The 15,761-nt window shown below is 42.8% G+C and overlaps 1 protein-coding gene across 1 annotated transcript in view; it reads left to right on the top strand.

The window, feature by feature from the left end:
- Window positions 1-389: 389 nt before the first annotated feature.
- The window catches only part of TAGAP (T cell activation RhoGTPase activating protein), a 161,912-nt gene continuing 146,540 nt past the window's right edge, over window positions 390-15,761 (top strand). Inside the window, exon 1 of the mRNA XM_068231692.1 lies at window positions 390-516. Coding sequence (XP_068087793.1) covers window positions 445-516 — 72 coding nt within the window. The 5' untranslated portion in view covers window positions 390-444. The remainder of the gene's footprint in view (window positions 517-15,761) is intronic.

Raw genomic sequence — 15,761 nt, 5'->3', positions numbered from 1 at the left:
TTAACATATAAAACTCAACAATGCATCAGTTTGAACGATGGGAAATAAGTTTAGAATCCCACAAACTTAATTTGAATACAGAAATACATTTATTTACACAATTGCATTCACCACAGCTAAAAGAGGGACAAATGAGGAAGAAAGAGGGACAGAGAGCTTTGGCTCCAAAAGAGTTTCCTTCTAAAAAAAAGTGACAGATGGCAGCAATGCATGTTAATTATATAGTCCAACATGATCTGCCAATTCACAGAATTGTTCAGACTGTGCGTTACATCACACATTTGCCAGCTGTATAATTGCACTGCCTATCAGTCCGGGACAGCTCCTCCCAAGTTTGTGTGTATATATGATTGTAATGGTTAGTCAGGAGCTCAGCTATCCACAGTCTGTTTAGGCATGCGTTTGTAAAGCAAGCTCTCTTTCCTCATTTGGATCATTATAACCATGTCTTCTCCACACCCAAGGAACAAGGCGCGCAGGGGGAGCTATGATGGGCTATTACACAGTAAAAACACAGTGAGTACAACCAGTTTCTGTTATTTCTGTGTTGCACAAAGCTATTGAATTACACTGAATGCATAATAAGCTCTGCTTTTTCAGCTGCTTCTGCTGGATAGACTTGAGGCTGCTGAGATATCAGGTGATTTTTTTTTTACAGGCTGCTAAGGAATTCTGTGTCTCATCTCTCACAATATCAGTATGAGCTAAATTTAACTCTAGCAGACTTTGGCAGTTTGAGAAATGCCAGCCGCAGTAAACTGGCACTATAATGTGTGTGCCATGCCTCGGGCATTTCACTGCTTTCAGATAGATAGATAGATAGATAGATAGATAGATAGATAGATAGATAGATGGATAGATGGATAGATAGTCTTTTTTTCTTATTTAGAGCTGAGAAATAATAAACCATAATGCTATAACATAATTATTTAAACCATTATAGATGATACACCACTTATAGATGTGCCATCCAATTACTACCTAAAGTCTGCTCATCCTTAGACAGGCTGAGCTGCATGTACTGTTCTCTGGAGTGGGGAGAGGAGTAGGTGGCCTTTAGCTTTGCAAGGTTCAATGGCATTCTACAAACAAATCGAACTAGTTGCTACCTACTATTTCCTCAAAAAAGGTCCGCTGAATAAGACAAGGCAAATAACATTTATATTGTGCTTTTCTCCTGGGTGACTCAAAGCGCTTAAGCTGGAGGCACTAGGGCGCGCTCAACAGGCAGTAGCAGTGTTAGGGAGTCTTGCTCAAGGACTCCTTACTGATTAGGTCCTGGCTTACTGAACAAGAGCCAAGATCTGAGCCCAGGTCGCCTGTGTCAGAGGCAAAGCCCTGAACCATTACACTATCCAGCCACTGACGAGCCACTAACTGATATTGTACAAGATGGGGGATACCTGTACAGACATCAGACTATCACCTACAGGGATTATAAGCAACCTTCTTTGAACAGAAGGCTAATGTTAGCATGGATTCTAAAGCTAGCCATATACTAGTAAATAAAATAATGTGGGCAGTCCTGAATCAGAATAATACCATTTAATTAATTAGGACTGTTTTTGGACATAGCCAAACCAGACAGATGCCTATTTTCAGCACACCATCCTTTATAGAATTCTTATACACAACTGCAAGTTCCATTAAAGAAAGAATGGATGGAAATGCTAAACCTAAATGAGCACAGGAAGTAAGGGATGGGACGCAGAGACACTTCACTTCAACACTTCAACATTATTATATAGGATACAACCTTTTAATTTGCTATTAGTTCTAGCAAAACTAATGATTGCATACCATAGCCTGCACAAGATTGGGAGGTGGTGAGAAGGGAAGACAAAAAGTGCCTTCCCTGGAACACCCAAAGGGACAGAAACAGCCCTGAAAGTAAAGATTGCTACTGTATCATCTTGATACTGATCATATAACTGTTTGCCACCTTGTCCCACTGGATATTAGATTCGATCTCAGCAAAGTTCCGTTCTAATATCAATGCTGCCACCCCTGCTTGCTTGGTACTGCCCAATGCATCACAAAGCTAATGTAGCCATTGATTACACATCACTTTTGCCCATGGCCTTCCACACTCCTAACTGTTCATTTGGATGCAGAACAGCTGTTCTTAATCAATTTTCCAATTCTAAAATGATTGAACATCGAATTTGCTAGATTTTACTTAGTACATTTTTTGATCGTATCTACCATTCAATCTGTGAGAATATTGTATAGCATCTGCCTAGCTGTAGACAAAACACTGAACAGCTGCTCAAGACCCTAAGCGCCCTTTTCCACTAGCAATCGCTAGCGTTCATGCTGAACGGTAGCGATTGCGATTCAGCAAAAGGAAAAAGGCGATTTCCTGACGTTTGCGATCAGGATTTTGCTATGCAATGCATAGCAAAATCGCGGCAAAAATTGTTCCGCGGCGCGATCGCAATTAAGTAAAAAATGAATCGCGGTAGTGGAAATTACCTACCGCGATTCCTATGTTAAAAAGCAAACCGTAGCGATTTTAAAATCACTAGTGGTTTGCGGTTTTGCGATTAAGCAATTGCAAACGCTGTAGTGGAAAAGGACCCTAAGGGTCTAAGCATGCTAATGTGCTTCTGTGCGCTTTTCTAAAACGCATCAATGTTAAAGAGTAAAAGAAGACAGTAGCACGGATAGTGTGCTCAAGCTCTAAGACTTCAAGCAGGTATGTGGACTCAGGAAATATTCTTGTTAGGTATATTAGAGCATAACTCTGTCAGACAAGTAGCTTAAAGGACATCCAGGACTAAAAACACCAAGTAAAATGCAGTACCAATTTTGTTTGTAATATCCTCCTTCCTCAGGGTGTACCCTCCTGTTTGCCACTGTTTCTGCTATGCTGTCTGTTTTTAGGCCTTGACTTATATTAGTCATGAACTTTGATCCAGAAAGAATCACTCAGACGGCACTGTCCTTGCTCCCTGATGAAGCACATGGGTAGTCCAGTGCGAAACGGCTGCCGAGTCTGTACCAACCTGTATTCCTCATCCCTGTTAAAGGACACATCTGGGAGAAAAAAAAAGATCTACTTACCCAGGGCTTCCTCCAGCCCCTGGAAACCGATATGTCCCTCGCCGCAGCTCCAGAGTGTCCCCTCCATTGCCAATTTTGCCAGGTCAGCACTTCTGTGCCTTGACAGAACGCTCCAGGCCACGTGAGCACGATCGCGGGCAGCGCGGTCGAGCTTGTGCAGGCCCAGAAGATGCCAAGCTGGTGAGGTCGGGATCTACAACTGAGGGGATCCTGGGACACTGTGGCGAGGGGCATATCGGCTGCCAGGTGCTGGAGGAAGCCCCAGGTAAGTAGATCTTTTTTTTTTTTTTTTATCCTCGGACCTGTCCTTTAAGTATAGGATTGCGTGCCTATGTTGACTTATGCTGTCTTGAAGATTCTAAATTGAACTGAAACTGTTTTTTATGGGATGTGTGCTGTCACTTTCTCTCTTTTGAATGTAGGCACTGTCCTTGCTCCCGGTGGCACTCCTCCTGCCTGGGGCTTGCTCACAGCACTCCGAGCAGTAGACAGTGCCGTCTGAGTGATTATTTCTGGATCAAAGGTCATACTTTATATTAGTCTAGGCCTGAAAACAGACAGCATAGCACCTGAATGGGGCCAAACCGAGGGCACAACCTGAGAAAGGAGGACATTTCTACCAAAAGCAGGTACTGCATTTCAATTCATTTTTTAAGTCTTAGATATCCTTTATGACAATGCTTATCCTAATAACACATGCTAGACAATTGATAATAAGATTCTGGAAAAACACAGAAGCCCCTTCCAAACACAGTTGAATAGAGTGTGTGCACAAGGAGCTGATATTTATTAAAGCCAAAGACGCAACTCTTAGGCCCGGTTCACATTAGCGGTGGCTATCCGGAATAGCCGTGCCGGAGCCGCACCGCATGCTGGCCGGACGAAACGGACGCACGGCATAGCAATGTAAGTCTATGCCAGGGTTCACATGTGTCCGTTTCGTCCGGACCGGAGCCGGACCGGATCCGGACTCCGGTGTCCGTTCCAACATGCGCCATTTTTTGGTCCGGCTCCTCCGGCAGCCGTATCCGGGGCGGAGCCGGACTGCACCATCCGGCCAATGGAAACCAATGAGAACCGGAGAGCGCACAACACACTGGCAAAAAATCCGGATGTTCTACCCCACTTCCTATGAGGATTGTTGCGGCGATATTGTATCGGGGACACATGGGCAACCATTTTGGAGTGGAGCAGCACGAGCTGGAGATGTTGGCAGCATGTTGGAGGTGGAGGTGAGTGCTAAACAGCGGAGGGCCTGATTCCACAGGTCCCCCTTCTGCTGACCTCCCAGACCCCAACATTTTTTTTTGTTTTTATACAGGTTGTTATCTCTTTAAGAATCCGGATCCGGACCGCAACCGTGTTCATACCGCACGGAAACCGTATGCAACCGGACCGGATCCGGACAGGAACCGTACGGTTCAGGTCCGATCCGGCTCCGGTGCGGTCCGGACATCCGGTGCGGTTTTTGCAAAACCGCAAGTGTGAACCGGGCCTTACACGTGCACAGGAAAGTAAGGGAAGACCCTAACTCACTTAAAAAGCTGATTCTTCTTTATTAATATAATTCCACAAATACAGACATGATGACAATCTCCCAGCACAGAGCCAACACCAGTAAGTGGGGAGTTTCCCTTCCTTTTCTAGCTTAAAGCCAAAGTTGAAAAAAAATCAGAAGATTTACATCGCTGAAGGGGGTCAAAACTCAAGATCGGAAAACACAATTCCGAGACGGAAACAAACACTAATCCTGGTAGTCTGAAGGGGGTATTTTAATTCAGGACACATTAGCAAAGGCTGTAATTAACCAACACAAATGCAATCTAAAACCGAATCAAGTACTAGTTCCATGTGTAATAGGTGTCAATTATCTTCAAATGGAGGAAGTGCCAGCATATACTAGTATTTCCACTTAGCCTGGTAGTATTTCCACTTGGCCTGGTTTCTCATCTACATTGTTTTTATTTATTTTGTTTATGTGTCATATTTCCCATAGCATAATACATGGACACACTTAAAATTAAGCTATTTCTAGATATTTAAAGGAAAAAAAAGTGTTGTCAAGCGTATACTTTCTATATTTTGGTTGGGCAAGCTCCCATCATGCACAGCTGGTTGTATCACAACAATAAAGCAAAACAAGAGCTCTAACCAGGAGATGAAGACATCAGCTTATGCTTTGTAAATGGATTTGTAAATTTAAATTAAGGATATATTTTCAGTTAAGTACTGCAGAGAAATTAGGCATTCAAGGCACTTGGCAGGTGGTTAAACTTCATGTGGACTGATATGATCCTGTAACCCTGTAAAGCTAGAATGATGAAACATATTACCCGTCAGTATGCAAAGATCAGTTGTACTTGCTGAGCTTGTACAGGGTACATATGCATACATTTTGTAAAAATTGCTGTAAGGTGTGCAAATCTCAAACTTGAAGATCAGATATGACCATGATATTGTGACAGATCCTATAATTTAACCTTATTGAAGGATCATTGGTTAAACCATCAATCATTATATGAAAAAGTTCTAAGCAAAATCCAGTCCGATTGGCCAGGAGAAAATGTTAACTGAAACGAACTGGAATTCTGACTGGTCAGGATAGAGATCTGACAGTCAGACTGTTATGACCATCACACAAACATGTGGAGAAAACATGTTAAGAAAATTGGATTAGAAGTAATTTAAAGCTTATCTCTGGACAAACCATGAAAAAATTACCTGAATGAGAAACATTCTATTTACTTTCCCAAGGACTGGTTACTTTGACAGATGTGAAGCACTTGAAACAAAAAGAAAAACCGAGAGCCCAATATAGTGCAGTAAGTCTAACAATTGTTGGCGAAATAATTAACAGATGTGGATATACTCACAAACACGGGTTACCACATAGGCAACCACTTGAACTGCAGGTGGGGAGTATTAGAACCTGACCCCACTCAGGTTTAAGAAGTCGCTCTCTGTAGATAGAAAGAAGGGGACAGTCCCCTCCACCCAAGGTGGACTATATACTGTGCAAATTTGGACAGAGGCGCCAGGCAGGTTAAAATGATCTAAAAACAACTAAAAAGGAGGAGTACAGGTGGACTTACCTCCTGAAATGATGGACAATCGAGATTGTTCAAATCGCAAATAACAATTTATTTTGGCACTCCGCAACGCGTTTCGCAGGTATAACCCGCTTCATCAGGCAAGGAGTGCAAGCTCAAAAAGGTCCAATAGTGGCAATGCGCCTCTGCTTGACAGAGGCGCATTGCCACTATTGGACCTTTTTGAGCTTGCACTCCTTGCCTGATGAAGCGGGTTATACCTGCGAAACGCGTTGCGGAGTGCCAAAATAAATTGTTATTTGCGATTTGAACAATCTCGATTGTCCATCATTTCAGGAGGTAAGTCCACCTGTACTCCTCCTTTTTAGTTGTTTTTAGATCATTTTAACCTGCCTGGCGCCTCTGTCCAAATTTGACAGATGTGAAGACTAGCTTTCCATTTCCATTGGAGATATATTTGTTTCTGCAAAAGAGGGCTGAATGGTTTCCTGAAGGATCAAAATAAAGTCATAGCTAAATTATAAGAATATCAAGTAGAGTGTTGATCCAGTGACAATGCTCTGGGCAGGAAAATTATTTTCCCCATTAAATTAGGCCTGAGCTGCATATAAACAATCCAGAATAGATTTTAAGTGCTGCTTGCTACGATTATGAAGCTTGTTGCATGTTGATCGCCTGCCTTCAGTGTATGAAATCACATCACATCTAACGGCAGTTACTAGTCTCTGGATAAAAAAACTACAACACAGTCTTGTCCAGGTGGATTCTAGTTCAAGTTCTAGTTCAACTGTGCTTGTTCACAGGATGGTGCCTTATATCCCAGCTGGGTTGTGGCATTGGAATTTATGGGACTTGGCACCATTCCTCTTGAGAGGTTCTTTGTTGGGGACTTGTTTTACTGGCTACTGGTCTAGCTGATGTATTTACTTTAATTTATGTGTTTATATGCGTATGGTTTCATGAATTGAATTTTTTTTTAAAAAAAAGTTAATTGTATTATACTAGTACTGTTTTTCTCCTGGTTGCCCCGCCTCCTTTCCATAGTTTTCATTAGTTGTCACATAGTGGCACAGGAGGAGAGAGCTGTCATTTCAGAATTCCAGTTCATTAGATGTCTTTGGCTTGAGCAGCTTTTTCATAATGTATTCCACTGTGTCTAAAAGTACTTTTAAAAATACAGCCACCCAATACTACACCCACCTGGTCTGCTGTTGTGCTGTTGTACTATGTATGTTGAACTGATGGAATGCAACATAAAGTTGTCCTATAGCCAGGGAATAGCTGAAATATTTTCTTATTGAATGCAAATAGTTTGGTATGGTTTACTGAAGCAATAGAGTAGAAAATATGAGGGATTATGGTTTTGTAGGTTGTATTATACAATATCTAACTGTTTGGATATCTTACAAAAGCAAAAGAAGCAGGTTCTGTGAACTTTTTAGTTAACCAAGTTTATAGTGCTGCAGAACTTTTATAGCTGAGCTGAACTCCTGGTACACATACACACAAAACCACCACTCTATCTGAGTTTGAAAGGCTCCTTTGGTCAGGATTCTCTCTGTCTTTTTTTTTTTGGGTGGTTGTGGTTTAGCTTTAACCTCGGATTGAACTTCATCCAAATCAGTAGCAGATACTTCCTTTCCCACAAGAAAGCTTTACATTTTCTCAAATACATCATCAGAGACTTCTGTATGGCTGATATTGTGGTGAAACCCCTCCCACAGCATGATGTCAAAATCATGGCTCTGACAGTTCCTGTCTGTGAACCTCATTGCATTGTGGGATATAATGGCTGTTTCCAACTGCCAAACAAGCAGTATCTCCCTTTACGGAATGTTTGTTTACTGAGAGTTCTATGTACAGACATAACCTAACAGCAAGCATGTGGCTACCTGTGATAAATGTAATCATGTAAATCAAGGAGAGGAAAGATTTTACAATGGACAAACTCTGAGTAAATAATTTCAGTATAAAGGGGCATTATGGCGAAAAATTTTGAAATTTAAAATATGTGCAAACATATACTAATAAGAAAAAAAAATCCAGAGTAAAATGAGCCATAAATTACTTTTGTCCTATGTTGCTGTCACTTACAGTAGGTAGTAGAAATCAACAGAACCAACAGGTTTTGGACTAGTCCATCTCTTCATAGGGAATTCTCAGGGATTTATTTATTTTCAAAAGCACTTAGTGAATGGCAGTTGCTCTGTCCAACTGCCAAAAAACTGTGCAGTGAGCAGGGAAGCTGGCAAGCATCATTGTTTAACCCCCCTGGGACCACCTGACGCCGATGGGCATGGCCGCGGCGGCAGCCCCAGGACCGCCCAACGCCGATGGGCATCAAGTCCTGGGGCTGGGAGCTCTATTGCTGCTCGGGTGACTGTTAGACGCAAAACCGCCGTCTTTTCACTAAGTATAGCGATGCGATCAGCAGCAGCGCTGTACTGCCGACAGCCGTGTGACACGGCTGTCCCCCTGGGGGACAAGAGAGTGAACGTCTCTCATAGGCAGAAGCCTATGACAGCCGATCGCCAGGATTGGCCGGCTGGGGGAGGGAGGGGTTGTTAAAAAAAAAAAGACAAATAGTAAAAAAACAAAGACACAAAAACATTCAAATAAATATTTATTTAAAAATAAATAAACAACTGGGGGGCGATCAGACCCCACTAACAGAGAGCTCTGTTGGTGGGGGGAAAAGGGGGGGGGGATCACGTGTGTGCTGTGTTGTGCGGCCCTGCAGCTTGGTCTTAAAGCTGCAGTGGCCATTTTATTAAAAATGTGCCTGGACTTTAGGGGGGTTTACCACTGTGGTCCTCAAGTGGTTAAATCCTTTTTAGGGAATATCTTTATAAAGAATAAAAACCTTGCTGAGAATCCCCCTGAAGAGATGGACTAGTCCAAAGCCTGTCACTTCTGTCAGATTTCTAATTGTCACTGTAAAGGTGGCCACACACCATACAATTTTTAAAATATCTGTTCAATTTAAGCATTGCAATCAATTTTTCTAACTGATTGTAACTTTTCAAAAATATGACCAATGCACCACACACCTATGTTAAATTTTTCCCCAATTATGATAAAACTGATTGAAAACTCTGAAAAAATTGCTAGGGTATGTATATTAATAAACTGACAATATAACACACACCATACAACCTTTAAAAAAATTGAAGAGAAATATCTGGCATTCCGGATCGATATAAATCGAAAAACGGGAAATCCGATCGGATTTTTCAGTCGAAAGGAAAAAAAAACCTTTGGATTTTTCGGGCAATACGATAGTTTTTATCGAATTGCTGTAAAATTGGATCATTTTATTGTATCGTGTGTGGCCACCTTAGTGACAGCAACAAAGGATAAAAGTAATTTATGGCTCATTTTACTCTGGAAAAGCGTACTTATTTGTTTATGTTTGCACATATTGTAAATTTTACAGTTTTTCGACATAGTGCCCCTTTAATATGGGAAAAAAAACTAAGCAGTTTAATTCACTATGTTATTTTCAATATTGTTCCTCTTTAAATTTGTAAGGAGAAACAAGGTGAGCAGAGTGCACTGGAAAGAAACTGCTAATTCACTAAGGCCTCAAGACTGTCTGGACAGATTGTATTATTATTATTATTATTATTATCATTATGCATTTATTTAGAGCTGGAAAATTTTACAAGGTTTACCAAGTATATCAAACAAGTGACATCATGGCCCATATGCAATAAATATTTTTCACCTGAGTTATTTCCTAGGAGATAATTTTCATCTTCTCTTTAACCACTTGAGGACCGCAGTGTTAAACCCCCCTAAAGACCAGGCTATTTTTTACTTAATTGGCCACTGCAGCTTTAAGGCCAAGCTGCAGGGCCCCACAACACAGCACATGAGTGATTCCCCTCGCCCCCCTTTTTCCCCCCACCAACAAAGCTCTCTGTTGGTGGGGTCTGATCACTCCACAGTTGTTTATTTATTTTTTTTATAAATATTTATTTTATTTTACTTTTAATAAATGTGGCTTTTTTTTATTTATGTTGTCCTGCTCCCTCCCACTCCCCGCCAGCCAATCAGGGTGATCGGCTGTCATAGGCTTCAGCCTATGACAGCCGATCACTGCCCAGCCTATGGAGGGGACAGCCATGTCACACGGCTGTCCCCAGTACAGCGCTGCTGCCGAGCGCAGCTCTGTACATGTAAATAGACGGTGATTACACAGTCTAACAGTCTTCCGAGCGGTGATCGCCGCTCGGAGACTGAAGACGGGGTGGAGCTCTGCCCCCCAAGCAGGAGATGCGCGCGCAGCCTGCGCACGATCTCCTGCAGTAGCCTAACTCCAGGACCTGATGCCAATCGGCATTAGGCGGTCCTGGGGCTGCCGCTGCGGCCACGCCCATTGGCGTGGAGCGGTCGTAAGGTAGTTAAACTAAATTTTCAGCATTTTACAATTGAAAACATATCCAAAGGTTGGTGAAAAAATACTATCAAGATTATTTTTAGTATGTTCTTGCTTGCATAAAAGGCATTTTATGGCAAGTTGTTAAAATATCACCTAGGAGAAATCTTGGGAGAAAAAGTTAATTGAATAAGGACCTATGAGCTGTGTAAACAGTGGGTCTAAAGTGGTTATGTCCTCAACACTGTCTAGGGCCAATTGTGGAGACAATCTAATTAGCCTGTAGACATGTTTTTGGGAAGTGGTACAAAATTAGGATGCTTGGAAGAAACCCATGTACATATGGGGAGAACATACAAACTTCATGCAGAGTTATTCTAACCTGGAACTCTAGAGCTAAAAGAGAAGAGTAATCTACACTGTGCTTAGTTGTTTGTCTAGCTTTCGGTACTGTTTGCTTATTTTTCATTTTTACAGATTAAAGTTAAGATGTTTTAATGACTAATGCTATAAAAATATGATATTTCTGATATTCAGTGGCAAGATCCTCGGCAGAAATCGAAGTGTTCCTGTCTACACTGAAATATTGACAGTTGCAAAGCTCTATCATTCTATGATAGCATTACTTGCACAGTGATGAGATGTTGCCATAGCAATACTGAATTTCATAGAGCATCACAAATGCCCGAGTGATTCTTCTTCCTTATGGCATGTCATGTCATGTAGCCAAACTGAACTATATAGAGCGAGAGAGGGTCTAAAGAGTGAGAAACTGGAATGCTCAATGTAGCAAAAATTGCTACATGCCTTCAATAAAACATTATCTGGGAACCTCCTCTGGTAGAGGAAGAGCATCCACCCTATCCAGATACCTTGTGAGGAATACAAGAGATTACGAGGGCTCAACCTTGTGGGATAATCCCATTAATTGGCAGAACATTTAGAAAGACCAGCACAGTGCTTAGTGATTTTCACCCTTCCTCAGGTGGCTGATCCACTGAGGGAAATAACACACTCACACACATACACTTAATTAAACAGACAAGCCCCAGTTGGGTGGGCACATACTTAACAAAACAAACACAAGTAACCCTAAGCATCTATCTAAAGCAGCAATATATGAATCAAATTATAAAAAATATCTTAAGCTAAAGTCCTAATTTAATCCAGTACACGCACAGGTATTTAATTCAGTACACGCTCCTGGTGACTTGAGCGGGAGCAAGGTGGTGTGCGGCCAGAGCCGCGCAAGTGCAGTGGCCTGCTGTGACACTAAAATTGCAAAAAAACGGAAGTGGCCAGCAGCAGGGGTTCGGAGGATCATTTTGTCCTGGTGTATGCACAGTATGTTTTTTTTTTTTGTTAGCTTACAGTTGTCCTTTAACTTGAATACACTCATATAGGACCCATATCTTTTCTAATACTTTTTTTTTCTTTTTTATTGGTCTTTCCTTCTATCCTAGATTTTATATTGTGTATTCGTGTGTGTTTTGACCATCGATAGGCCTCTTCTGACCGAGTGGTGTTGCCTAGTTGCTTGGATTGCTTTGTAAGCTAAGCACTACGGACAATGTAATTTAAGACTGCAAGAAACCCTAGTACTGTTCCTTTGCAATGTAAGCTGTCAGGGACTGATGTGAAACATTTAGCTCAGATTCATGTATGTGTTACGGCCAGAACCCGAAGTGTGGCCACTTCTAGTTCTGACCGGCCACTTCGGGTTCTGGCCGGCCAATTTGCGAAGTGGCCGCAGCGCAGCGGCCAATGTTAGAAATGCAAAGCTACACTTATTTTACGGCCGTCTCGCTGCGGCCAAATGTATTAAAAGTTGCTTAAATTTAATTAAATATAGCCGGCGGCGATGTGATAGATGAAGCCGCCGGCTTTCGCACTGCCTCCCCCCCCCCCCCCCCCCCCGATTCTCTCCCCCCCGCCTCTCTCCTTGTCCCCGCCTTCCATACAATACGGAGCCGCCGGGAGAGTCGTTCGTCGCGGCAGGGGAAGCAGAGCGGGGAGGCTGCAGACATTGCTTCTGCCAGCGCCCGCTCTGCAGGAACGGCAGGATTCCCCTGCCACGACGAACGACTCTCGGGGACATGCGTGTCCCCGCCCGGCTGCTCCGTATGTCGTATAGGAGGCAGGGGAGAGGAGAGAGGCGGGGGGGAGGAGGAGAGGAGGAGGAGGCAGTGCGAAAGCCGGCGGCTTCATCTATCACATCGCCGCCGGCTATATTTAATTAAATTAAGCAACTTTTAATACATTTGGCCGCAGCGAGACGGCTGTAAAATAAATGTAAACTTTCCATTTCTAACATTGGCCGCTGCGCTGCGGCCACTTTGCACATTGGCCGGCCAGAACCCGAAGTGGCCGGCCAGAACTAGAAGTGGCCACACTTCGGGTTCTGGCCGTAACATATGCATGTGATTGTTTATAAGTTATTTAGTGACTGTAAGCTACCATCTGAATTGCTGCTACACAGAAGAGTGCTTCCACTTCCCTCTTTCAGTGAGTTTCGACTACACATATGAATTTGAATCAATTTTTCTAGAATTAAATTTAATTGAAATGCATGAATGTAGATGGCAGTCAATAAGAAATAAATAGCTAATTTTAGAGAATTTTTTTTTAGGAACTTTAATAGCCATTTGAAACATGTGACTGTGCTTCTTGACTCCCTTCCTTCCTTATATTGGCTTAAGTCTGTCTGTTATTTTTCAGAAGTCTCATGACAGAATCTTAGTCAGTTTGCACTCATCCAGATTCTCATTCAAGTATAAGTAATTCAGTCAGGTGGCTTTAAATTCCACAGGATTAGTAGAATCTTCAGCCTTGTACATTTGTTAACCCAATATTATTCAGAGGAATTATTATATCACTTTCACTTTTATCTGCACAATTTTCAGGGTATTATAGTCTAAAGTTTATTTTTAGAGCAAGAAATCTGATTTTTTTTTTTTTTTTTTTTAGTTGACTGATTTTTCTGATCAATGTTTCTAGAAATTGAGTGGTGTTTGATTGTAATTTTTTATTTGAAGATCCAAGAAATTTTTTGTTGTCAGTTATTTTTGTTTTTTCATAATTAGGGTAAAATTGAACATGTGTGTATTGCACTGGTCAGATTTTTCAAATGTTACAATCAGTTTAAAAAAATTATTTAAAAAAAAAAAAGTGGTGCTAATGTATCTCCCTGTATATGGCTGTACAGTGAAATAAGGTCCCTCTTCAAAACCTGACAACTTCAATAAAAACAAAAACAAATTCACCAAGGGCTTTAAAAGAATTAAGAGATGCTCCTTTTATTCAAAATATATGCTATAATCCAATAAACTTCAACCCAATTCAATTATTATGTCAATAAATGATGTAGGCCACCTCTCTAAAATCTTGGTGGACCGGTTGTCCCAGATTATACCAGTTTTGATACAACAAAATCAAGTGGGCGTTGTGAGGGGCAGAATAGGGGTGACGAACATTAGGTGTGCACTGACCTTGTTGGAGCATGTCCGGGCATATCCCAAAACTTTAAGAATGCAGCAATCCTTATTTTACATGCTGAAAAAGCATTCAATAGTGTGGAGTGGGACTGGATGTTGAGTACAATGGAGGCCATGGGTTTCCAGGGGTCCTTTTATCGTGCAGTGCAGGCTATGCACAGAGCTCCCATGACCAGGATAGCTACATAAGGCCCCGTTCACACTTGCGGTTTTGCAAAAACCGCACCGGATGTCCGGACCGCACCGGAGCCGGATCGGACCTGAACCGTACGGTTCCTGTCCGGATCCGGTCCGGATCCGGTCCGGTTGCATACGGTTTCCGTGCGGTATGAACACGGTTCCGGTCCGGATCCGGATTCTTAAAGAGATAACAACCTGTATAAATACCTGGGGTTCTGGGAGGTCAGCAGAAGCTCTGGGGTCATTGTTGGAGACAGCTGGACGTGTGGAGACCATCCTTGGATACAGAGACAGCAGTTGGGACCATGGATCCAGTCATTTTTTACGCTTATTACCTGGGAATTCTCTCCTTCCTGTTGTTTACCTACTACTATGTGGGGAGAAGGCGTGCTCCTCGCAGGAGATGGTGGGTGCACCCTCTACTAGCCAGGAGGCAGAGGAAGGGAGAGTTCCAGGCCCTCTACCGGGACCTCAGACGACACCCACAGAAGTTCTACAGCTACACTCGGATGTCTATTCCCCTGTAAGTATATAGGCCTAAATACACCAACCCCCACCATTCCTAAACACCCCACCCTCACCCCCACAACACCTCATCCCTGTATACCTAGCTAAACACACCACCCTGACCCCCACACCCCTGTATACCTAGCTATACAGTACACCCCCACCCTCCACAACACTCCCAAACCTCTGTAAACACACCTCCCCCATCCTCCACCCAACACCTTGTCCCACAACATACTTTACAGCTTCTTCCTTTCCATCTCCTGACAGGTTTGATACCCTTTTGGAGATGGTGAAGGATGACCTTAGGAAGAAGGATACCACGTTCAGGAGAGCAGTCACACCACAAGAACAACTACTCATCACACTGAGGTATGTAAAAACAAATTTTTTTATTGCAAAAACAACCACTTTCCAACATGGAAACATTCTTCCAACATGGAAGACAAAAAAATAACATATCTATGGTATAGCCCGGTCAGTTTTAAGGAACACCAACCACCAACTTTGTGCTGGAAGAGTTGTAGGGCATAGCTGCCCAAGTGTCTTTCGGGGACACCAGGCCCTAATAAATTGAAGTGCTTCAAAAACCTAACCACTGGCACATGACCCTCTGAGCCATGGATGAAGGACACAGGTCAGTGAAAAGGCTAGGCCTCTCACCGACCAGTGTAGGTGTCCTTCATCCATGGTTTCAAGGGTCTTGTGCAAGTGGTTAGGAACAAGAAAAAAGTGAGGAGCAAGAGGAACCGATGGCAGAGGTGCATGACTACAGGTGCAGTGCAACAGGCACAAGGTTGTGACCCAGGTAGTGTCTTTCGGGGACACCAGGCCCTAAAATTGAAGTGCTTCAAAAACCTAACCACTGGCACATGACCCTCTGAGCCATGGATGAAGGACACAGGTCAGTGAAAAGGCTAGGCCTCTCACCGACCAGTCAAGGTGTCCTTCATCCATGGCTCCAAGGGTCTTGTGCAAGTGGTTAGGAACAAGAACAAAGTGAGGAGCAAGAGGAACCGATGGCAGAGGAGCAGGACTACAGGTGCAGTGCAACAGGCACAAGGTTGTGACCCAGGTAGTGTC

This window comes from Hyperolius riggenbachi, chromosome 4 (genome assembly GCF_040937935.1).
Source record: "Hyperolius riggenbachi isolate aHypRig1 chromosome 4, aHypRig1.pri, whole genome shotgun sequence".
NCBI classification, from domain to species: domain Eukaryota; kingdom Metazoa; phylum Chordata; class Amphibia; order Anura; family Hyperoliidae; genus Hyperolius; species Hyperolius riggenbachi.
This window is presented reverse-complemented; position numbering and strand designations above follow the sequence as displayed.